This window comes from Mandrillus leucophaeus, unplaced genomic scaffold (assembly GCF_000951045.1).
Source record: "Mandrillus leucophaeus isolate KB7577 unplaced genomic scaffold, Mleu.le_1.0 Scaffold239, whole genome shotgun sequence".
NCBI classification, from domain to species: Eukaryota; Metazoa; Chordata; class Mammalia; order Primates; family Cercopithecidae; genus Mandrillus; species Mandrillus leucophaeus.
Genome location: NW_012102465.1, coordinates 716719 through 743360, shown reverse-complemented (window position 1 = coordinate 743360; position 26642 = coordinate 716719). Strand labels below are relative to the sequence as shown.

The 26642-nt window shown below is 35.9% G+C and overlaps 1 protein-coding gene across 2 annotated transcripts in view; it reads right to left on the bottom strand.

Moving 5' to 3' along the window:
• TRPS1 (trichorhinophalangeal syndrome I) overlaps positions 1-26642 on the bottom strand; it is a 302434-nt gene that overhangs the window by 185861 nt on the left and 89931 nt on the right. For both annotated transcript variants that reach the window (XM_011982324.1, XM_011982325.1), the window contains 2 exons: positions 17511-18640; positions 395-998 (listed from right to left, as the gene is read on the bottom strand). In XM_011982324.1, the coding sequence (XP_011837714.1) occupies positions 395-998; positions 17511-18640 (1734 nt within the window). The remainder of the gene's footprint in view (positions 1-394; positions 999-17510; positions 18641-26642) is intronic.

The window sequence follows — 26642 nt, the reverse complement described above, 5'->3', positions numbered from 1 at the left end:
TTAACCATATACTGTCATAGCAGCTTAAAATGTAAAAGCCATTTAGTTATTTCAATGTAACAGATGTACATCCTTCTGGGATTCTAAACCTCCCTTCTCCAAATATGGCCTTGTTGTTTTGCATAGTCACCAGGAATGATTAACCAACATTCAATCTGAGCTAAGAGCAAAGACAAACAAGTGACTGCCTAACACTGTATCAAGTAAGTGCACAGCACACACAAACACACATGAGTTACTTGCTGCCACTTTGGCCTTAGGAGTCTAAATCCCCAGATTGAGACAGATCATTAAGTCTCACTTCACACACAACACAATCCCATATAGAAAGAATGTGTGTTCCTCCTTTTGCCCTTCAAAACAAATGAATTATTTAAAAATGAAACCTTCCTACCCGTAACAGGGACTGGGATTCATCCTTGGGCTTGTTTTCTCCCGATGCAGGATACTGCTGGGGGAGGGCCCCAGACTTCTCTCCGCCAGCTGGCACCCCCTGCAGGAATCCTTTGGTTTCCACAGCCAAGCCATAAATAGGTCGCGCCAGATGGGCAGCTTCCACATTGGGGCTATCCCTTAGAGTCTTTGTCTGCTCTTGGGTGCCGGACACAGGCGTCAGCAGCCCCAGGCTTGCTTGGGTGTATGACGGACTCCCCCGCAGGATGTCTGCCCCTCTCCAAGTCACGCTGCGAAGGTCATCACTGGAACTCTCGGTCCAAACTTTCTCTTTGAGTCCGTCCTTCTCCTCCAGCTTCTCTCTCTTCACCACGCTCTCAGAAACTGGCTCTCCCATTTTAGAGTCTGGAGTGAGCAGATTGTAGACCTTGAAGTCAATTTTGGGCTCCTCCTTGATGGTGGATATGGCATGACCGTCCTCTTCGCCGTTGGCTGTAGTGATGTCCTGTTCCTGGCAGTGAACAGTGTTGAAGTGCTCCAGTAGTGACTGAGTATCGGCAGCTGTAAAACTGCACTGACGGCATTTGTAGCAGCTGTGTGCTCTCCTGGAGAAGAAGAAAACAGTTATTGCAAAGACAGCGTTCTGGAGGGTTGTTTTATTTTTAATAGCCTTTAAGCACCTGAATTTTCTACCTACTCATGCAATGTAGTAGGTAGAAAGAACTACAATATTCTTAACACCCAAAAACTGGAATGTAATTAACTGGCATTTTCAATTCTATATAAAGTTCCCTTGTTATATTAGCAGTAATAGCCATAACACAGACACACACACAGACACACACACACCATGCACGCACGCACGCACGCTGCTCGTGCTTGGGTGCATCCATTCCAGGTGATTAGCATTAAAACTGGTTAGTTTGCATTATTATTAAATGCCCCACTCTGCTCATTTTACCTTGATAGATGCATTTTACCCTGATGGATAATCATTAATTATATTATTTAACTCACTATTCTTATGTTTTCACACCTGATTTCAAATGCCCTTTTCACTTTCTGTTATTTAAACTAAATTGAGGATTTTTCCCCCCTGTAGATACACTTCAATTTCTAATGCTGAAGTGCTTTGTACAGCTTTTCAATATATTAAAAGGAACTAAATTTAAATATAAAATAATACATCATTATCAAATTATGAAATGATTTGAAAAAAGAAATAAAGTGTTATTTTCAACCATCAAATTTAAATCCATTTAGTGAATAAAATATTGCTGACTGATCTAAACTCTAGAAAATAAGATGTACATATAACGCATGATTTTTCTCGAAACAAAGTCTATTCATCTATGAGAACATATACACATTCAAGAAATTTGAGTGTCTGTTGAGTGGCAAACATCTTAATAGAGACTTTACAAATATATTCATTAAAAGGGTGTGTGTGTGTTTTCTTTTTAAATGGCATAAAACAACACGATTTTATTATCACATCCCCTACCATCTTCTGCTGTTAAAGAGAGAACAGTAACTGCTCTATTAGGACAAATATCTGATTAACAAAGAAGAACAGAAGTATTGCACTGTAAAAAGCATACCCAAAAGATACACAAGTGATGTGGAATAAGGTATATTTTGTTTAACTATAAAAGCTGTGTATGGCTTTCTAAATAAGTATCGGGGAAACACTTTCTACTTCCCTGATATAACTTGCTATGAATTACCAACTTAAAGTAACAAAATAAATTTTGCGAGATATTACTTAAAGCTGTAAGATACAAGTTATGTACTCATATATGTAATTTTTGATAATCATCAAAATATTTCTTTGCCAGGCACTGGGTACACATTGGTGAATAAGAGGAAGAAAGTCTTTGCCCACCTGGTGCTTAGAGTCTAGTCAGGAGTGACTAGACAGGAAGTTTCACGTGACTATAAGTCTGTAAGGACAAAGTGTGACAGGTACTAAGAATGAAATGGACGGTAATTGGTGTCAAGGGCTGCGTAGGTAATTAGGAAGGACTTTCTGAGGGAGATATACGAAATCAAAGGGTGAAAAGAAGCTATCCTTGGAGGATGAGGAAGGGGAAAGGAAGCCACATTCTAGCAAGTCTGAGACACTGAAAAGAGGACATTGTGGTTTTAGAGGAATAAACCAGAGGAAGAACGTCAATTGACAAGCTTTAAGGGTTATCTAGAGCTCTGTAGGTCATGGTAGGGATAGGGGATCTCTTCAAAGGTAAAGGAAGGCAATCAGCTGGGGAGTAGGTGCTCAGCTGCATGTTTTAATTACTCTGGGGCTATCATGTTTATCAATAACTTCATTTCTTTATAAGACATGTCAGATCGTTGAAATTCCAAAAGAATGTTCCTATTTTATGGAAGCAAAATTCAAAGGTATAAAACATGTAACAAAATCTCAAGTATTTGTTGAGAGTGCTTAATGTAGCACACAAGAGCTTACATTTTGTCGAGTAAATATGGATATTTACTTTTTACAGAAAATTGTTTCCAATCTTTTCTCCTATTTTTTTCATTAAGTAGTAAAGATAAATACAACAAATGAAAAACAATGGGAGGATGAATTGACCATAAAAGCACAATAGTAAAATTAATTTCCTCAAGTGGAAATAGCCTAACCTTTAATGTGAAGATGGTTATGACCAAGAGAAACAATCTTGCCACCAATGTCAAGGCCAGAAAATTCAAAAACAGGACTAAGAATACAAAAGACAATAGACAATACCTAAAATCTAGGACCTAGAACCTCTGTGGATCTCATCTAAATCAGCTTCTTATCAAAACCACATTCTAGCCAGGGACCAGTGTCTCACGCCTGTAATCCCAGCACTTTGGGAGGCAAAGGCGGGCAGATCACCTGAGGTCAGAAGTTCGAGACCAGCCTGACCAACACTGTGAAATCCCATCTCTAATAAAAATACAAAAACTAGCTGGGTGTGGTGGAGGGGGCCTGTAATCCCAGCTACTTGGGAGGCTGAGGGAGGAGAATTACTTGAACCTGGGAGGCGGAGGTTGCAGTGAGCCGAGATCGTGACACTGCGCTTCAACCTGGGTGATAGAGCGAGACTCCATCTCAAACAAAACAGAAACAACAAAAAAACACACACATTCTAGTTTAACCTAATGGGAGATAAACACATAAATCCAAAATTACCCTACTGAATATATTCTACACAATATATTGAGTCATGGAAATTAAAACAACAACAAAAACTTCTGAAAGCACTTAGCAAACCATGATTAATTTTCACCCCAAGATGGTTAGAATGGACTCACTGTCTACTTTAGCATATTTGTGGTTCCTTGACATGGTGAGATCTCTGCTTGAAATCTCTAAGGAGATCCATGCCTATAAATTAAGACTATAAATTACCACTGACACTTCTACCAAAACTGGTAAATCCAGTGACAAAATACCAAAGGATTATAGTGATTCTGTTTCAAGATATTAAGACTGTAAATACCAGGATGACAAGAAGGAGAAAGGATCAACATATATGAAAATAAATACAAAATTCTTGTGGACCACACAGCAAAATTATTTTCAAACAGTAGTCTCTTAGTTCTTACTGGTGAAACAACCAACCACATGGAAGAGTGTAGACTCTTACGGAGAATGCTTAAGCTTCAAACTTTGGCTCTGTATTCTACAATGTAAGTAACTTTGAATAATTTACTGAACCTGTCTCAGTTTCCTCATCTGCAAAATGAAAATAAAGTTGTCTCTTGATAGGGTTCTTGTGCATATTAAGTAAGTAAATGAGAGTTAATCAGTATAAATCCTAAAATTAAATAAAGCCCCTCTGTTCCCTGTGAATCCACATTCTGTACTGTTTCTGCAAGAGTTTAAACTTACAAACTGATGATTTGGTATCATTCTTTGCCATTCCCCCAGGTACCTCAACCACTACAAAAAAATACATATGTATTTTTAAAACCAAGCGTATGTCCTAGAAGATCCTTTGCTTTAGGACATGGCCCGGTAGAATATAGTCTATGCTTTTCTGCTTCATCTGGCACCATTCAATGACACGAAAGAATGAGCAGTTTAGCCTTTCACTGCTTGATTGTCAAGCTTTACTCTTTTTTCATTAATAGCAGTCAGAGCCAGAATCTTCAAATTCTAAATAACAAAGACAGTAAGGGCATTACCTGTGTTTTATTAAAACCTTGGGAGGTAAGGATGTTTTATGAATGTATTCGTTAAAAGTTGTTTAGAACATGGCATATCTAGGAATATACCTAAGTAATTAAGATTATTTTGCTTCAATATCTACTAATTCTGAATAAAGATGAAGGGATAGGGGTCGATTAAAAATATTTCTAGATTGCAGAATCAGTAGATATTGAAGTTACATCATCTTCACCTATTATTTAACTAGTACTTCCTCCCAAATATACAAGGTCCTATGTCCCTGCCCAAAACATGAGTTCATTACAGGGTATCACACCCTGAGACAAGGTGTCTGAGTCTTCTAGGTTTTCTAGTTTGAAGTTCCTGTCCCAAAGGAAAACTCCCTGACTCCTGGCATGTCTCAGCAGGAGCTGCTCTGATCTGCCCGGAGGGGACCTCGTGAACCAACCGACCTAGGCAAAACCGCCCATGGTACAGGTGCTGGAGAGCTGTAGGAACACAGAGAAGAGTGGGGATAGGTATAAAGTACAAAGGAAACAGAAAGTGCAGGGGTAAGTTTTCCGTGAGAACCAGGTTTTATGTCGAAAAGGAAAACACATTTTAACAGGAAGGATATTACAAGGTTGTAAAAACAAGCTCAATTCACACATCTTTTGAAAGTTCAAAGCACTCATGTCTACAGGTTCTCACGTTCCACTGAAGTATATGGCCCATTTCACAGATAGTAAAATGGAGAAAGAGTGCCTTACCCATTTCATCTATATCAAGCCAAGAACACAGGGCTTCAGACTCCCAGAACAACGTTTTATTTTTCTATTTTCCACTGCCTACCTTCCTAATTGTATATAAATGTAAACTACTGATGATACGCCAAATGAAAACACAAGGGATGGGAAAGGGCTTCTAAGAGAGAAGAAACTGACTACAGCAATGGTTTGCAAAACAGGCTGGGCAGCATTGCAACCCGAAGGGTTTCTTTCTCAGCAACAGAGATTCCAAGTCTTCCTTGTCCCACTGAACCAGAATATCCTGGGCATAATCTGAGAATCTAAATGTTTAACTTTAGCAAAGTCCTCAAATGACACCAATGCAGGGACCAGTACCCATAAACTGTATTACTAGCTACATCATGACTCTAAGCAACTTAATGAATAAACGCACAAGACATCTCCTAACTCCCAAGGCTTTAATAAAATACAGGCAATGACCTTGCAATGACCTTACTATTATTGTTATTCAGAATCTTAAGATTCTGGGTCTTACTACTATTAATGAAAAAAGAGTAAAACTTGACGTTTAAGCAGTAAACTGCTAAACTGCTCAATCTTTCAGGCTATTGAACACCACTAGGTGAAGCAGAAAAGGCAATCTGCTACAAAGTGCTCTTGAGACTTGAACAACTCCTTTCTCCTTTTATTATCAGATCTAAATGAATGACAGAAAACATATTAAAAAGACAACAGTACTGTCAAAAGCCTGGAGCAATATAAACTTTTCAATAACCTATGCTAAAATCTAGACCAATGCTTCTCAAACTAATGTGTAAAAATCACCTGGGGATTTCATTCAAATTCATATTCTGATACTGGAAGACTAAGGTAGGATCTAATATTCTGTATTTCTTCATTTATTTCAAATTTTCCCAGATCCTGATAATATTCTGTATTTCTTACAAACTTCTAGATGATGCCAATGCTGTTGGTCCCCAGACCACACCTTGAGTAGCAAGAATCACGCAACTATGGTCATAAATAACTCATGAGAAGTGTGTTGGCTTGGAGTGTACTCTTAATATACCTGTTTATACTCGGCACTTTCAGAACATTCCCAGATGATTTTATTTTAAGAGACGAGGTCTCACTATGTTGCCCAGGCTGGCCTTGAACTCCTGAGCTCAAGGGATCCTCCCACCTCAGCCTCCTGAGTAGCTGGGATTCCAGACATGCACCACCATACTCAGGTCCAAGAAGAATATTGTTATGAATGGCAACATTGTTATCATTCTTAAGTCACATACACCTTCTGAGTCAACACTCACAGCTGTATAAAATAACCTACAAGCACAAAATTGTCAGGAATAATCCCAATTCATTTTTTCTTTATCACTGTTTGGAGATTGTCTTTAAATATTCTTTAGTGCTAGGCCATTTACATATATTGCCCGCAGCAATAACAAGAAGTATATATTTCCACCCCACTTTGCAGATAAAGAAGCGGAAGCACAAACGAGTTAATTAACATAAAAATATTGAAGGCAAAATAGAATACTTTTGCTCTTATCTATGGTTACTGTTTCATGTACGTTCTTTGATAGTTAAAGCAATGGTTGTTCAGGAATCAGTACCTAAAAGATTTGAGCATATTCTCTGACATGTATTATTCTCTCAATAGTAACTGACAAGATCTTCAATATAATGTCACACTTCCAAATCATAAGACTAGATTATAATAAACCCCAGTAAAAGGAAACTTTTCTCAAGAATAAAAGTTTAGTCATTGTGAAAGTACATTAATGTGGATCCTCCTCCAACCTACTAAATGCATTTTCTTTTCATCAGCATTAACATGAAAACTTCAAAGACATTCAGGAAATTTTTCCTCTATTTCTCAAGACCCAACACCCCCTCATCCATAAAGACTTCCCAAATGATTCGATCCAAGAAGAAATCTAGTGTCTTCCTCATTACTCTAAATCCTTGTATTCCTCTTCAGTTTTTTTAAACACAGATGGTATTTGATTAAAATCATATATACCTCACTTAACAGGTATATGTAATTACCCTAAGGTTGAAACCAAAGCTCACACATCTATTGATTCCCCTCATCACACAACATCCAAACAGACAGTAAGTATCTGCTTAATAACAAAGAAATGGACAATCACAGCTCTGGACGTTCAGGATGCTGGATTTAATATGTAGGGTCACAAAGCAGTGGAGAAATACTAAGATGTACACTGATATTTTACAGATGGCATATTTTGAGTAATCCTATGAATAAACTCTTCATTAGCTAAAAACTCCTAAAACTTCTGGGTACATTAAGCCAAACTAATTTCAAAATTTTTACAAATATATGCTTTGCATTAATTTAAATCCTGTATCCTCCTGCCACACTGATAACAAACACTTTCTTCATATTGTCTGAGGAAAAAGATGTCGTTTTATAGATCTCCTTAGCATAAGCATAAGGTCATCACATAAAACACAGAATGCTCAGTTAAATTTAAATTTCAGATAATAAATGAATGTTTTAGTGTATGCTGCATAAAATATTTGGGACATGCTTTTATAAAATGTCACTCTGTCCCATACAATATTCGACAACTTGGAGACAAGTCAAAGAAATTTTGATTAAAGAACTAAATCATGCTTTCTCTCTAGGCAAACGACATCAAGTTGCCTAAAAATATCAAATTTGTATTTAATTCAAGTGACTTAGAACCTCTGTGAAAAAATAAGTGTTATTCCTTATTCTACTTTATAGAATTTTCATGTGCCATAAAAAAGCATTTTTATCCTTCCATGTTTCAATGCACAATAGTCTTTATTCACAATAGTAGTATTTCATTCATTAGTAGAGAATATTATGAATTATTTTCATAATTCATAAAGCATTGAGGAATGCTTCTAGAAAGAAATCAGCTAAAAGATGCTACTCCTTTACTATGCTCTGATAATATTTTTATTTTTATAATAAACCAACCCACAGTGTATGTGAAGTACAGCTCTGAGGGATGCCTTGTTTTTTTCTTTTAAATGTTAACTTGAGATTTATGTCATCACTTGAAGAGCTCTTTTTACTAAATAACAGTATATTACTTTCAATATTTTTTTAAATCTTAAAGACAATCAATGAATAATTTAAACCACAGTTTTTATTCTTCAGTGACTAAATGAGGCATCAAAGTAAATGAATAAATCATAAACATTAATTGATTAGACTTTCAGAGGTATTTTTTGGTTATTACAGAATCAAACAACTACAGATAAATTATCACAGAAGTGGGGAAAAGGAAGGTGATTCAAATACTTAAGTTTAAATGTAGTTCAAGTAGGTCTGAAATCTAACAAAGTTAGTCATTTTTGTAATATATGCATTGTTGGTATAAATGTCTACAACAAGTGGCATGTGGCATTACTGCCGCTGTAAAATGATAAAATGAAAAATGAGAAAAGAGTGGCAGGAACAAAGACAAAAACAGAATTACAGATGGATTATTAGATCAATCCTTGAGAACTGTAAAATAGTTAAAAGAGGAGAAACAGTCTACAGAACATAATCCAAGAGAAATTGAAATTCTGGATGAAAATAATTATGTTGTTTACTCATCCTGCATTTTTAAGTTGAAATAATCGGATTAGGATTTGCTCAGTAATAGTAACGGGCTTTTGGGGAGATGCAATGAAGTGCTTATATCTTCAAGTGGTAGAAAAAATACTACTAACACCATACCTTAAAAATCAAACTTAGGATTCCCTTTCAAAAGGTAAACGTTCCCTACAAAATGTTCATATAGAAAGACAAGTCTTTCTACAAAACAGAAAGTAAATAAGGAACAGCAAATTATTTACACAAATGAAAATGGAATTGAAACTGTGACTCAAATGTATCTTATTCCAAGACTTGATAACTGTTCTTGCATAGTATTCAGAAGCATTAATTCTGAAATTTCTAATAAATAATGTATACAAATAAAGGTAATGTCTTTGGGAGGTTTTGTTTGCTTGTTTGTTTTTTGGTGAACTGTAATATCCTGGGTAACTTTTTGACTCACAATAGGTATTTTCTAATTGAACTATCATGCTTATTTCAAGGTATTACAAGCAACTGATTTATTAGGTATTTTTTTTTAAATATGACACATAACATGTACTAATTTAAATGTAACCATGAAGGCCCTCACCCTTTTAGAAATTCTGTATTAACACACTGTATACTTGGAATTTTCAGATACGTTGATAATTAAATTATTATCATAAAAATCCCTTCTTCAGAATCAGCAAAGTACACAGTCCATATTTTTCACGGAGCTTTTGTGAGATAGAGACTGAGCAGGACCTAAATTAATTTGACCACCTACTGCAACCAATGTCAACTCTTTCAGTCTGACTTTACCTATTTTATGTCTGAAAGTTGAAGCACTGTTCAAAAATTTTAAAATGCATTCGTAAATCTCCTAACACACAGAGTCTTGTCATTGCATACACTACCAAAATATGCGTGCGGTTTTCCGCATTTTAGCCAACAATGAACATTTTAATATTTGTACTAGACAATAATTATATTACTGAGTCTGTAGCAGTTCTTTAATAGTAAGTTCTTTAACAGCGAGATTGATCATTGTTTCATATATTTAATCTACATGGGCAGTGATGAGAATTGATGCCTCATTTTTTATTTTAAAGTTGTATAATGTAAGTTAGTGACATACAAATAAACACACACACACATATTCACTGACATCTAAGTTTGCAAACAAATTAAAAACTGAACTCATTACAGAATCATAGAATGTGATTTTACATAAATTGAGATCTATTTGTGTGGAGAGAGGAAGATATTCTATATAGATATGATTCATATAGATTCATATAGATATGATTCATATAGATATGATTACATATAATAAAGAAAGTACTATTATGGTACAGTAGAATATATGTATATGATATACATATGAGTATCTCATATATACATATATGTACGCATACATACATATATACATGCATGTGTATATATCATGTATTTATACATATATACATGCATATGTTTTTATACATATATACATGTTTGTGTATATGTCATATGTGTTTATACATACATATACACATGTATGTGTGTGTCACATGTATTTATACATATATAGGTATGTGTATACATCAGATGCATGTGTATATATCAGATGTATTTATACATGCATACACATATATGTACATGTATACATGCATATGATATTCATATGTATATCATATACATATAACATGAATATTTGTATGCAGTTTTATTTTGTTATCTTTTGAATTTATATAAAAAAACTATCCCAATGCGACTTGTCTTTATCATCTGTTTGTATTCAGTCAAAATTATTCTTACAAGATTTATTTATGTTGTAGTCACTTGTCATTTACTAAATTCACTACTGTAAAACATTCCACTGCTTGAAAATTCTACAAATAAATTAATCTTTTTTGGAAAGACAATCAGAGTTTTCTCCTGTTTTTATTTTGGACTGACTTTGTTTTGGTTGTTCTGTCTTCTAAAAAATGCAATTATGAACATTTTTGCACGTTTCCTAGCAAACCGATGCAAAAAGTTTTCTTCTGAAAAGTAAAATTATGTAGCCACTGGGAATATGAACATCTGATAATGCCAAATTTTGCCAAATTTGCCTTCCAAAGTAGTATGTTCTGACCACTTCTATCCCTTATAAGATGTTTTATTGTAAAATCTATGTTTTCTGAGATTAATAATCTCTTTTTGTTTGGTTAGAATTGGCCCTGTATAACTTTATCAATCCTTAGCTTTTTGTTACTGAGGTCTAATTTCATTGCACTGAGTCAAAGGATACATTCTATGAGATACTGGTTTTTGAAATGTAATTTCTTTTTGACTTAATATGTTTCAGTTTATATAACTGCTCTATATGTGCTTTAAAAGCATGTACATTCTCTAATTTTTTGGTACAGAATTTGTATATTTTTATTAAATCAGGTTTGGTAATTTGTTTTTCAAATATTTTCAATTTTGAAAAATGTTTTGTGCCTAACTTTTAACAAGGAGTTTTCTTAAAACTTTATCATTGTGATTGTGGTGTGTCATGTTTTCCCTGTAGTTCCTCTATCACTTTTTGCTTTACTTATTTGTATTTACCTGTTATGTATTTAGAACCATTGTATCTTCTGAAGAAGTTAAACCTCTTATTATGCAATGATCCCTTCTTTCCTCCATATGCTGTTTGTAATAAAATCTTAAAATTGTATGAGATTAATAAAGATACCTCAATTTTCCTTTAGTTTATATTTACTGGTATAACTAAGTCTATTCTCTTCTTTTGAACATCCAGAGACTTATGTTTCAGATGTATATCCAGTATGCAGGATATAGTTACAATTTTTTTTTAATATCATCTGATATCTTTTCAGTGGAAAAGTTTAACACACACACGTTAAGACTTTTGATATCAGCAATTTTTGTAGATTTTACTTTAAAATGTCTATATGTCTAACTTTTCCCACATATTTTCTCACCTTTTTTTAAAAAGTTAATTGAATTTGTTCTTTATTTCATTATTCCATTTTTTTTCTCCTCTATAGTTTTGGAAGTTATGCATTTATTTCCTATTCTTTCATTAGTTATCCTTAAATTTTTCCAAGTACGTATAACGAAGTCCTAGCTCACTAACTCACCTTAGTCTTTGTCACCCAGGCCAGTGGCATGATCATGGCTCACCGAGCCTCGACCTCCTGGGCTTAAGTGATCCTCCCATGTCAGTGCCTGAGTAGCTGGGACCACAGGTAATCACCACTATACTCAGATCTTTTGTTTGTTTGTTTGTTTGTTTATATATAGATGAGATCTTGGTATGCTGCCCAGGCTGATCTCAAACTCCTGAGTTCAAGCCTTGGCCTCCCACATACTGGGATTACAGGTGTGAGCCACTGTGCCCCACCTAGTCTGTTCCTTTTTTAACTGCATAAATGAGACAGGCAATGTTTGTTTAGGTTTGCTCAGATGTTTCCCTAGTCTTCACTTATCAGAAAATGTCTTTGCTTTGCTCTTATTCTTGGGAGATAGCTTTGATGGTCACATAATACAAGGTTGACTATCTGATGTTTTTTCAAAACTCTGAATAATATACCTCCTTCCTCCAGTTTCCATTGTTGCTAATAAAAAGTCTGTCAACTTAAACGTCTTTTCTGAGTGGTTTGTTTCTTGTTAGTCTACAGCTGCTCTCAAGGATGTCTCTGCCTTGGCATTCTCACTTTTGCTACATGTGTGTGTAACTGAATTTATTTGTATACATCATCCTGTTTAGTGTATGCTATGCTTCTTTGTATCTGAGTATTTATGTCTTTCATTAGTTCTAGAAAATCTTTTTCCATTTTCTCCACAAATACTGATTACCTACTCTCTATTCTCTATATTTTCTTTCTTCTGGGACACTGATTAGATGCATGTTAGAAGAGCTCATTATATTCCATATCTTACTATATGTCGTTGATATTTTGCATCTCTTTGCTCTCTCTTATTCTAATGCCTCATCCTGATTAATTCATTTGCTCTCTTTAATTGTCTAATATGTAGTTTAATCAATCCATATGTTTTAAGTTTGAAGAGTTAATATTTCTCAATTAAAACAATGTTATTTGTTAATTTTTTGGTGATCTTGATTTTTTTTAAATTTTACTTTAAGTTCTGGAGTACATGTGCAGAACGTGCAGGTTTGTTACATAGGTATACATGTGCCATGGTGGTTTGCTGCACCTATCAACCCATTATCTAGGTTTTAAGACCCATGCATTAGGTATTTGTCCTAATGCTCTCCCTCCCCTTGCCCCCGACTCCCCAACAAGCCCCAGTGTGTGATGTTCCCCTCCCTGTGTCCATGTGTTCTCATTGTTCAACTTCCACTTATAGGTGAGAACATGCGGTGTTTGGTTTTCTGTTCCTGTGTTAGTTTGCTGAGAATGATGGTTTCCGGCTCCATCTATGTCCCTGCAAAGGACATGAACTCATTCTTTTTTATGGCTGCATAGTATTCCATGGTGTATATGTGCCACATTTTCTTTATCCAATCTATCATTGGTGGGCATTTGAGTTGGTTCCAAGCCTTTGCTATTGTGAACAGTGGTGCAATAAACATACATGTGCATGTGTCTTTATAGCAGAATGATTTACAATCCTTTGGGTATATACCCAGTAATGGGATTGCTGGGTCAATTGGTATTTCTGGTTCTAGATCCTTGAGGAATTGTCACACAGTCTTCCACAATGGTTAAACTAATTTAAACTCCCACCTACAGTGTAAAAGTGTTCCTATTTCTCCACACTCTCGCCAGCATCTGTTTCCTGACTTTTTAATGATTACCATTCTAACTGGTGTGAGATGGTATCTCATTGTGTTTTTGATTTGCATTTCTCTAATGAACAGTGATGACGAGCAGTTTTTCATGGTTGTTGGCAGCATAAATATCTTCTTTTGAGAAGTGCCTGTTCATCTAGTCTCATGTTGCTTGATCATTTTTAATTGTAACTTTCATATCTTTGAATGCTTATTTGTATTTTATAACTGAAAACTCCTGTATCTAAAGTGACTGGGTATCTAGCTACATCTATTATTTGTGTTTTCTACTGATTTCACATATGGTGGCTTATTTTCCTGTCCATATGGTGAATTTTCATCATAGTGAGCTCATACAAGATTTATCTGCATCCATCAATATCTGGGAGGTAAAAATGGGAGTACTTTTCTGTAGGCAAATTTGTATTTAATTATGTCAGAAGTCAGAGGGAGGACTAATGTAAAAATCCTAGCCACTTCAAGATCTAAGCTTAAAGCAAAACTCAGATTCAACTCCTTCACTCTATGAGTAACTCCAGGCTTAGTCTTCTGATCAAATGCAACATCGACATTGGCATTTGCCCTCAGTGTAACCTCACATTCCAAGCTTACCCTTCACTTCTCCCTACTCTGTGTTTAGTGCACTCTTCATGAAAGGTAGAACAAAGGCTCCAAAAATTTTTCTTACTTTGTAGAAGTCTGGCAATGCATTACAAAATACGTTTTATCTAGTATAGTTGTTTTGCAGGTAAGTAATCCTCCTACTTATGCCAAAAACCTAAGTTTTAACACTGAAAATTTTGATAAGAAAAGTAGCAGTCAATAGAGAGCAGGTACAAAATTGAATTAAATGATAAATAATAATAGAAATGCAGTGAGAAAACCATTTATAAGTGGAATATAATAACCCAGTTATGATCTGAGTTAGGGGTATCATAGGCAAATGCTAAACATTAAGAGAATGGACCAAATCCCTGTTGCTGACTAGATCATGTTTACAGTTCTACCAAGTTTAACTTAGTTCTTAAAGAAAACACTCATGCCATGGAATCGACACCGAGGTCTTTCAATCAGAGCTCTAGATCAACTCTTCTGCTTCTCAGCTACAGTCATTTTATAGCTAAATGATTTCACATGTTGTACAGTTCATGGCTTACGCTAATTTTTACTACACCGTTAAGTCTTCTATATAAAGCACTCAAAAGCCTAGAATATTTCACAGAAATAACATAGAATTATGGCAGAAGTTTCCCAACATGAATAGTTTGAGTAAACAAATTTAATTATACCGATACTATGTGATAAGGTACACTTGTCCTCTTATTCTATCTTAAAAGTGGGGCATTTTTGGAAAATGCTTTGATAGCAGATCAAGTTCTGAACATCCACGTGACTAGGTCCTTTCACATCTCTGGGGCCGCTATTACTGTTCAGCTTTCAGTAGAGTTTCTTTATCTTTCCTGCTAAGCTGTGACTTCTGAAATCGGAAGGCTCCAAATTTCAAATATCTCTATAAGAACTCAGAAACAGATGAGCAATAAACTACTCAGCACCTTAAAGGATCTGTGGTCAGCCAAACTCTATCAGGATTTAAACATAAGTGCAAGAATATTTTAATGCCCTATGGACAAGTGCTATTTAAATTTTTAGCTAATAAAATGCTGAGAAGTTGACTTACATTCAAAATGAACAGGCAACTCCCATTTGGTATAGAAGCCTAGGTCCACAGAAGGGTTCCAAGACCATATAATAGTGAGTGATTAAAATGTAGCTCACCTTGGAAATCTCAGCTTATTCATAACTACTGTGAAGTCAAAAACTCACAGGGATCTCATTTACATAAAGATATTCACTGAACTCCCATTAGGCATCCTGCCACTGTGTTAAATCGTGCAGAATCAGTGGTGAACAAGAAAAGAATAGTTCTCTTTTCTCTAGAGCTTACTTTCATCACTGAATATTAACTAAATTCTGACAGTATTCAGTAATAGTTTTATTCATATTTTATTTCTTGGGGGATTATTTTGTTTACCTAAAGCATGTGAAAACCCTGTTTTCCCAGACAGATTCTCAAGCAATGCCTCAGCTGCATCAATAGAAAAACCACTTGTCCAACTGTACTGGCAGCTAGATGTATCAGAATGAGTGTGTGTGCATGTGTGCGTGTGTGTGTGTGCACATACGTGGGTACGCAGGTCCAAGATGTGTGTGTGTTCTGGCTGGTTCCCTCATGATTAAAGAAAATCATGACGATTTCTCAAAATCGTCCTTGTCCTTTTCAAAAAAAGAATGGACTATCTGAGTTTTACATCACTCAACAAATGCACATGAACAATGTGCACATACGCATATATCCACACTGGCAGAGCTCAGAAAGCAGCTGATGTCTGCGAGCCTCAGAAATAAATTAACATGCAGCTAACATCAGAGGAGCCAGAAACACTCATTGCAAGTGTGAACACATATTTGATTGCAGGACTGTATCTTTCCCAGGGCTGACCTTATAAATTAAACAGTGTAAATCTCAAGTAAGTGTTTTCTGAACATTTTGATTCACTGTGAGCACTGGGATGTCCTTCAAATTAACATCTAACATTATTAGCCTATTGTTGGATATGAACGGCTTCATTACTGGTGACTGAAAAAACATACACACACTCGCACTAACACACAACTTTTAAAAGGAGTGGAAGAAACTGTTTAACATCTTGGGGTATAGAAATTGAAATGAGTAGATTTTTAGACGAGGATATTGATAGAGTAAGCAAAACTTTCTACTTTGATGCCAAAAGGCATAATAATAAGAAAGTACCCAATGAGCACTAAATAATACCTAAATGCAGGGTACCACCAACGCTTTGCTGAACTAATTCCTATTTATAACCAAGGCTCAGTTTAAATGCTCCTTCCCCAGGAAGGCATGTCCTAATCTACCATATTAGGTTATGTTATCATTATATTCAAACACACTGCCTTGCACTTCATCTTTTATGACAATTACTACTCTTGTAATCATCTAAGTGTCTCATCTTTCCTACTAAACTGTAAGTTCCATGAGGGCACTGACTATGTCTTCTCTTCTATATTCATTCAATGCCTGGTACAATAGGAGTTTTGACATTAATTAAGTAAAGAATGAATGCATAAATGAAATAAAGATACATATCCTATACTTATCTCTAGATATTATAAAAGATTAACTGGGAAAGTTAATGTTTATAAAGAGAATAGAGTGAAAACAGAAGGAAAACACAAACATCCCACATCCATTTAAGAATCTGGAATAACTCAAGCAGTTTTACCTACTTGGAGGAGCAAGTCTACATCCAAAATCACACATATTACAAAAATTCTCACCTTTAGATTACTGTTTATATGCCAAATAAGGATGTTGCAGAATTGTTCAAAGCTAGAAGAATATATAATCTCATTTTAAAATAAAAATGAGCAACAGGTTCTCAAAATCTTTTCTCAGAATAGAGAATAGGATATATTTACAATAGTAACTTTCATTTGGGAGCTGCCCTGTCAAAAAAATATAGGATGTGGAGTCATATTTAGTAAGGACAAATAAATGGACTATGATAAATTAGTAAACTCATCAGCATTATTAGAATCACTGTGAATTTATAAAGACAACCAGTAAATGGTATAAAACAAGTATCAAACATGAGCATACAGTCTAAAAGAAGGAACGAAATTAAAGTCTACAGTGATCACAGCTATAACTATACCACCTGCAAATCTGTGATGATCTTTTATGTGGTCTTCTCCTATAACTTCCCCAAGTCATCGGAATCACTCCCAACAATTCCTGGTTCAGCCCTCTTTCTGTGGATTTTTTTCTATTATTTTATTTGTATATTCCTCCTGACCTACCCTCCTTTGACTCACCTGTAGTGTCGGGAAATCTCTTCTTCCACCTGGGTAATAAAATCACATTTGGTACATGAGTGTTCTTTGCTTTCCTTGACAGCCTGCTGCCCATCCGATCCTTGCAGGTGATTCGCTTCTTGTTTGACATCTGATGCTTGGGACTCATGCACACCCTCATAGTGAAAGAGGAGTACATCTACGTCAGGGGTGGTGAATGAACACTGATGGCACTGATGCTTGACTCGTGAGCTTCCGGCTGCCCCAGGAGACAAGTGCAGAAGCAAGAGTGCACAGTGGGAACAATTACTTTTTCTACAAGCAAACGGATAAGTAATTTCTCCAAGGTGCTTTTCTGGGCTGCAAAGTCCTCTGGGACAGAATGGACAGTGTTTAATGGTACACTTGTGAATGTTATGGAGCTGTTGATAATGACGGAGAAGAGGCCCCACTACAATTACATCAGGGCCATGGCTTTTGGAATATCGGAAGTCACAGAACTGACAATTATAGCTCGTTACCATATTATCCTCGGCTCCCTTGCTGGAGAAGTCCTTCTTTTTAGCCCCACTCGAGCTCTTGTCTGCCTTGCTCATTGTCTCTCCTTCTGAACTTTTGGCTAGATCATTCTGATTAATGACAGAGCCCCTGGAAAGCTTATCATTCAACTCTGGATTAAGGCCGCCTGACTGCACTGCTCCGTGCTGCTTGCCATAATGTTCTAGCAGTTTAAGTGAGCTAGATGACTCACAGCTGAAACTACAAAATTTACACCAGTAGTAACTGGTGGCCTCTGTACCATTTTGTCTCGAGGAATCGAGGGGCTTGATGGGCACTGAGTACCCAACAGGAGTGTCATCTCCTGCTTTGACTGTTATCTTGTCCTGCCATTTTCCCAAGTCTCCAGAATCACTGGATCGAAGTGCCGGGATGGACTTGTTAGAGTTTTTCTCTGAAGGTTTTGCAACCTCAGAGGAGGGGAGAGAAGCTTTTATTTTGTTTGGGTGAGTCTGAAGAAAATGTTGTTCTAATTCGGTGGACGAGTTGCCCATATAAGTGAAATTGCAGAATTTACAGCGGAAATACTTGGTGTTTCCTTGGCAATCTGGTGTTTTCCGTCCAATGCCAATGAATGTTCCACCTGAAGTCACCTGGAGAAAAGAAGAAATGGACTTTACTTCTGAGGTGTCATTAATTCAATGGGTCCTCTGCAGGGGAGGGGGAGGGTACTGCCAAGTATTCCACATCAAAAAATACAATAGAACTCCTGCTTATTATGAAATCACTTGAATAATCACAGAGCCAAATAAATTCACTCTTCATTTCTCAACAGTTACTCTTTGAGAGGCTCATTATGTTACACACTGTAGGCCAAAGTAACAGGTGAGGTTAAGTAATAAATGTACTATAATTTGAAAGACTGAATAATATATTGTTTAAACTAAGAAAACAATTTTCAACACAGTATGTTTTACTATTGCCTCCTTCAAATCACACTCCTACAGAAGCATCCTAATCACATGGGATTTCTTTTCAAAAGGTGAGGCGTTACTGTCAAAACTAGAGGCACTTGCTCAAAAAGTACTCAAGGCAGATGTTCTCCAATGAAATATTCTGTTCAGTTCCTACAGCAATGAGGCTGCAGGCAAAGATGAGGTCTCTGTTTTAGGTAATATAAAGGTGCTCAAATGACCACCCAAAATGGCTTATAATTAAAGCTCAGTGAAACAAACAAAAAGATGAATTGAGTATGCAGGAAATACTAGTGAAGAAGAACCATGTAAATAAAGAATTTTGAATGTTTCCCAATCTAGAACAAACAAACAAAAAAGAAAAATCTTCCAGGGCCTTATTTGATTACGGTTCTGTTTCATTGCAAAGGGCTCCCAACTTCTCACATGAGTAGGTCATGGAGATGTTTGAATGGCAAAATGAAATAATTCCACCATAAAAATAACTACAGCTCTGCTTTCTTTCCCAAATTATGAAATTACATAGAATCAGGACTATGAAAGCCTTCAAAGGGCACTTTACGTAAAATCCTTCCTCCATTCTCAGTGTGTATCTCAATAGGAGTACAATTAAGCCACCACTGAGCAGCCAAAATTCAGAGTTTAAAATAGAGTTTTTGAATGAAATACTCCAAAAAGGGGGGAAAAAATTCTCATCCAACCACCAGGGAATTTTTAAATTTTCCCAGCAACCAGATGTAATATATTAAGCAAGTGGCATAATCATGTTCTGCCTTCTTCAACAGCTGTTCAAAAATGACACGTGTGATCGCTGTTCATATCCAAATCACTCCATGAGAAAAGTCTCAGGCATCTCAAAATCATGTAAAGGCTCTATTTGAAATGCAAATAATATTGCTGTAGTACACTGAGAGATATGTTTGTACCTCTATTGTACAGGACTAAGATTGAAGTATTCTTTTTGCTATTAAAAAGAGATGTGACCTTGATCAAGTTACTTAACCTCTCTGGCCAATAGCTTCTTCAACTGGGGCAACCTCTAAATTCATATCCAGTATTATAGTTCTAAGAAATGTGCATTAATACATAAACAACTCAACATTTACTGTACATTAAGATAGGAACTTACAAAAGTTTCCCACAGCCTTTAATCAAAGGATGTAATGTTTCGCATTAGGCAATATCTATAGCCACCACCCCAATCGCATAGATTTCAGTCTGTCGATGACAGAGTATCAAGCAGCCAGAAAGCTAAGAATGGGGCACCCTTCCAGGCAGCAAACCGACAATCATTCAATGGTGTGAGAGATTTCAAAGTCATACACTCAGGTACACAGAATAGAGCATTCTAATCTAGCATTTAAGTGACTAAAGCAACTAAAACTTGCACTGAAATACAATTCATAATATTATAAAAATCTATACATATATTTCCCATTTCAGTGGAGGTAAAGAGAAAGTTTATTTGCCAAAAAAAAAATATATATATATATATACACACACACACACATTTAAATGGATAGCCATCAATCAGGTTCTTTGTTCTGGAACTTAAACTTGATTCAAAAGGGATACATTCAGATGTATCCCCTTCTTCTTTAACATAGGCAAAGAAAGAAAGTGTGCAAAATCTAGAGATAAAAAATTTTCTTGTTTAAGCTTTCACATTGCATCAGCGTTGCCAAGCTTCCCTATTATAAAATGCTTTGAACTTCTGCTTGTTGAACCAAGATTCCCAAGAAACCACCAGGCATCATCACTATTTCTTTGATTTTGCAATCTTTAAGCCTCATGTGCCATGACCACACTGAAAGGGCTGAACAAAGAGTATACATACACTTAAGAAATCCCTAAACATATGATTTTGAAGTGGATTTAAATTATTACTAAGCATCCCAACATCCTAAAAAGGTTGCTGTTATTTAAAAACAACCTAAGAATTCAGAAAACCCAGGCTACGAATCAATACTATCAGGAGAAGGGGACTACGAAAGAAAGGCAATTTTGTGAAAAATTATCAGTAAAGCATTTTGGTTTAGGATTAACTAAGCTACAAAAAACGAGTTAGGTCTTTGAAGTTGGTGTACGTGTCTAGATGTGTTTTTTTTAACCCAGGGAAAATGTGCCAACTGCATTATTTAAGAAGCTTTTAAGGGCTATATATTTTAATTATGCTGAAGAATAAATACCTTCATACTATTGACTGCTCTTTCAAAAGTCAAGCTGGCAAATGAAAACTCATGGATCTCATTTAATGGCAAGAACAATACTGACACTTCTATAGGTTACATACTTGCCTTTTTGGTTAATATCAGCAAATAATATTAGTATTATATATTATTAAAAGCTAATACAATATTAGAATTACATATTTTAAAAAGCAGTTTTGGAAAACATAATGACAGTGTTCTATTCCTTTTTTCTTTCAAAAAGAAAATCTAAAAGCTCTATTTGTGGCAATTTTTATACTTTCTATACTACTAGAGGTACATTCAGGTCATAGTGAAATATAACTGACATACAACATTTAAATGCCATTTTACAGTAAAACAAAATTTATTATTTTAGGAGACACTACTGGTGTCTATTGACCACATTCATTTTATTTGCATGCTCCAGATACCCCATTTTAAATCTATTCTTTTCTAGGGTAAAAACAAATATACAGTGAGAACAATTACGCAAAATAAGTGTTTGCAGCAATGGTTTATTGAAACGTATTGTCTGGAAACAGTGCCTACATATTCATAAAACATTGCAAACTTTTCAAATGGCTAAATCCAACGTGGAGTAGAAAAATTTACTGCTTCTTATCTATGACTATACTAAAAAGAGAGTGCAAGCAGAATAAGGAGCACAGCTTTCAAACTTCCTTCTTTTGCTAACCAGAACTTTAATTATAACCCTTTAAACCCAGCAGTTCCTTTGGTAATGATATCCAAATTTTTACAATTATATTAAACTGTAATTTCTGCTTGGGCCAAAAACTACATGTATTATCCCTCTAATTAGTAATAACTAAGTGTTCGGCTTGTGTCAGACTCTGCGACAGATATTAGACATATAATATTGAAGAGGTAGACAATTTTACATTTTAAGATTAAGAAATTATAGATAAAACCCTTTATTCATTTGTATTTACATCTGCCTGTATTTATTTGCTTCTAGAGGAAGTTCTCTAGCTCAAATTCTATGAAAAGATCCATTATTTAACCTCCTGGCACCTTGGTTTCCTGGCCTCTATGGATATAATACTATACAACTTGTCATTTTATGGGATTATTATGAGGATCAAGTGAGAACGATAGATTTGTGCTGTCCAATAGATTTCCCTGAGATGATTAAAATGTTCCACAGCCTTCCTTGACCAATATGGTAGCCACTAGCCACAAGTAGGTTTGGTAAAAATGAAGAACTAATTTTTAAATTTACTTTCATGTATTTTTCTTAGCATTTCATTAATTTATTTGTAATTAACTGCAATGTATATATTTTAAAAAATTCTTTTTTAGAGGCAGGGTCTCTGTCACCCAGGCTGGAGTGCAGTGACACGATCTCCGCTCACTGTAACCTCCGCCTCCTGGGCTCAAGCGAATCCTCTCACCTCAGCCTCCAGAGTAGTTGGGAAAATAGACACACGCCACCATACCCAGTTAATTTTTGTATTTTTTGTGGAAACAGGGTTTCGCCATGTTGCCCAGACTGGTCTTGAACTCCTAGGCTCAAGCTTGCCACTTCCCTTGGCCTCGCAAAGTGCTGGGATTATGGCATGCACCACCATGCCCAGCCTAAAATTTAAACAGCCACATTTGCTAGGGAATACCATATTAGATAGCACACTCGACATGTGCATAGATAGGATTATTATTTAACAAAATGAATCATTCAAGTAAATTTTTCCTGCAAATGGGATAAAGAGATTAAATAGAAGGGAAGTGGTAAATTCATTCAGTGACAAACTCACACACTTGTCACTATCAATATTCTTAGCTGTAAATGCAAAGGTTCAATCTGTTGTTACTAAGCTAATGCTTCTGTTTATATTCCTTCTTGAGCTAGAGGAATAGTCTTATTCATATCTAGAAGAAAGCAGGGGCTCAATGCATTTTGACTGAATGAGCGAAGGCAGAGGTGAGCAGATGAAAATTTCTCACCAAGGCCCCTGAGTTACCTGAGATACCCTGGCCACAGTACTTCATGGCACCCTTGCCACTGACTTGACCTGCCATACATGGCCTTCTTCAAGAAACTACAAAATGCATCTTTTATCCACAAGCAAATGACTGCCTATGGAGTCCTTTGATTGTGAATTAAAGTTATATAAAAACACCTAAAACAATTAAGGCAGAAAAATGAACAGATTTTAAAGTCTTTTTCACTGACTAAGGACTAGCATGGCTTTTTATATTTGATTTTAGCCCTAGTTTTAAAAACTGTTCCATCCATGAAGTGTTTTCCATGGCTTTCATTTATAATTTACTTACATATGTCTTTTTACACACAAAAAAATGTTTTACCGTAGAAATGAAGAATATAAAAGGGTTGGTTTTTCTCAAGGTCATTAATATCAGTTTCCTTCTTTCCTTCCAATAATATGAAGTAAAAACTAATAATAATAATATCTAAAATAATATGTCAAAGGAAAATATTTCTTAAAGCCTCAGAGCTCTTAAAATGACACTTCAACACATGTACTTATTTTCAACGCAGCAAAGAAAGAGCTGTTTGAACTAAACACAAACCTTTTCTCAGATGTGGTTCATTTTCAAGTACTATAATTGATAGCAACAGAGACAATTATAAGGGTACTAATCTAAGAGAACTTGAGGTTATGGGCTGATAGTCAAAGAGGTAAAAGCTTAAAAATAAAAAGCTAAGTTGTTAAAAAAAATCATTGTTCAAATACTAATATTTCAAATAACTTGAAAAAAATCTGTAAGGGCCGATCTTAGCTGAAAATAACTGCAGTCAGAATTAATCTGTATATATATATTGGGAATTTTTCTGCATATATAGTGCTTCCAAAAAAAATTCTAGAATACAGAGTGTGTTTCAGTGATATACTTTTGATGGAGAATAAATGTTTAAGAATCTCAACAACAAATCTAATTATATGGCATCATCTTACTCTCATGCCATGCATAGCTTATTTCCGAGGTTTATTCCTATCAGTGACACTGTAGCAACTCCCTTATTTGGATTTATAATATAAGAGCCAACCAATGGCAGGGTAGGATACAGGAGAAACCAAAACTTAAACTTCTATACTGGGCACATTGAAGAAGAAAATACTACATATTCCTCATTATGCACATTTTTATTATCGGCTTTTTGCATTATAGCAATAAACAGTTTACCCTAAACTGGTTTTCTCATTTTACTCAGTATAAGTCTGAATTAATTTTTCTATAGTTATCTGGTATTTCAGATGACAGAGTACCAATAAATCTTAAAGTTCATCTTAATAGCCCGGGGACAGTGGCTCATGCCTGTAATCCCAGCACTCTGGGAGGCCGAAGCGGGCAGATCACCTGAGATCAGGAGTTCGAGACCAGCCTGGCGTGGTGAAATCCTGTCTCTACTAAAAATACAAAAATTAGCTGGGTGTGGTAGTGGGTGCCTGTAATCCCAGCTACTCGAGAGGCTGAGGCAGGAGAATCGCTTGAGCCTGGGAGGCAGAGGTTGCAGTGAGCCGAGACCATGCCACTGCAGTTCAGCCTGAGCAACAGAGCAAGACTCCATATCAAAAAAAAAAAAAAAAAAAAAAAAGTCCATCTTAATAATTTGGAAGACAATCTTTTATGGGAAAAATAAGCAAGAGAAAATGCAGTTCAAGTGGGTTACAAAGCTAAGTGAATTCCCCATAGCACTCCTCTACAGCAGCCAACCTGCAGGTGCTACTGGTTCATAACGGAGATATGTCAGAATTGCACGTGTATTCTAAAGAGCATCTTAATGGGAAGAGAGAAAATGTAATCTCTGAAAATATAGAACATCCTTCCTCCAGGGAGGGTTACTGTTTTAACACATCTACTATGTGCCAAGCACTGGAAATACAAAAAGAATGACATAGTCCAAAATCGCAACATGTCTATAGTTTAGCACAAAAAGCTCACAACTAAAAAGATCACAACAGTGGAATACATGCTTCTGCTGAGACGTGTAACAGGTTCCATGACAACACAGAGGAAGAGCCCCTAACCCAGACTGAGGAGTCAGCAAAGGCTCCCAGAAGTAACAACTGAGCTGTGGACAGATGAGCTGACATGTGAAGATTAGCCTCAAAGGCAGTGATCATGGAAGGGCATTTCAGGTGAAGGAAACAAAACCAGTAAAATCAACAGTGAGAGTAAGACAATGCAAGCTGCTCTCAGGAAATACTGAGGAGGGTTGAGACATTATCAAATCTTTAAATGGAATCTGGTACATAATGGTGCTTGCTATGTAATAAGTAATACAAATGTGCTAGCCTTGTTCTTACTATTGTCCCTTCTAGAAGAATAGTGAGATTTAATGTAGAAAGGTAATGTGTTATTGGAGAGCTGATATTTACGTAAGGAAGTATAATTAGATGATATGCTTTTTAACAGAAGTAGTCCCATACTTGCTATAAAATGTAGGACAAGTCATCTATAAATAGAATTTTTAAAAATTAAAGGAAAGAAGGAAGAAAGGAAGGTGAGAGGGAGGGAGAAAAAGAGAAAGGAAGGAGGGCGAAAAAAGAGAAGCAGAAAGGAAGAAAAAAGAGAGAAGGAGGACAGAAGAAAAGAACGAGGCAAAAGAGAGGAGGAAGAAGAGGGAATGAGGAAGGAAATAAAAACAGAAGGAAGAAGAAAAAAGAAAGAAGAGAAAAAAAAGAAATCAAAGGAAAGGAGAGGAAGATGAAGAGGAGGAGGAAAGAATGGGAGGTGAGAAGAGAAGGGGAAGGAAGAGACAAGAGGGGAAGATAAAGATAGAACAACTGAAAAGAAATCCATAAGGATTTACTTGAAAGAAGTAACAGTAAAAGAATAAAGAAGGGAACAATGGGGCACACTACTCAAATGTTTGGGGCATGATATCAGAAAGAAATTCAAGGTAACTCCATGATTTCCAGCCTGACTTAGTTGAAAACAGGAGTAAAGAAGAAAGGAGGCAAAAAGGAAGTTGTGGGGAACTTCACTTTTACATATGTTGACTTTGAAGTGCCAATGAATACCAAGGTGGAGCTTCCCGTCAGCTGGAAAAACAGGTCTTGGAACAAGCCATCATTTATTATAAGATTCCCAAATATGTTCCTGGACACATGAAAGGATGCAGGCATTCTTTAATCTTATATCAACAGTTCACCTAAATGTGAAAGGAGAAGTGCTAGGCCAGGAGACTCTGAATTCCCCAACTTCTCACTATGTCCCACCCGTCTATCACTTTCTGAATTCAATGAAATCACACAGCTCCAAGCACGGCTGGAGAACCCAGCACACTACAAATTGGACACTCTAAAGGCATTCCGATTTGTTCGCTGCTTCCACACCCATTCCTGCGCTGAATGTAGGCAGAGGATAAAACCTTAATTACATAGCCTTGAAGGACATAAATGGGAATGGAGTGTATCTCCTTAACATGTAATCTGCATGGAAAAAAAAAACAAAACTAAATTGTGCTTGGTAACTAGAAGAGCATAAGACAATTTTCAGACCAT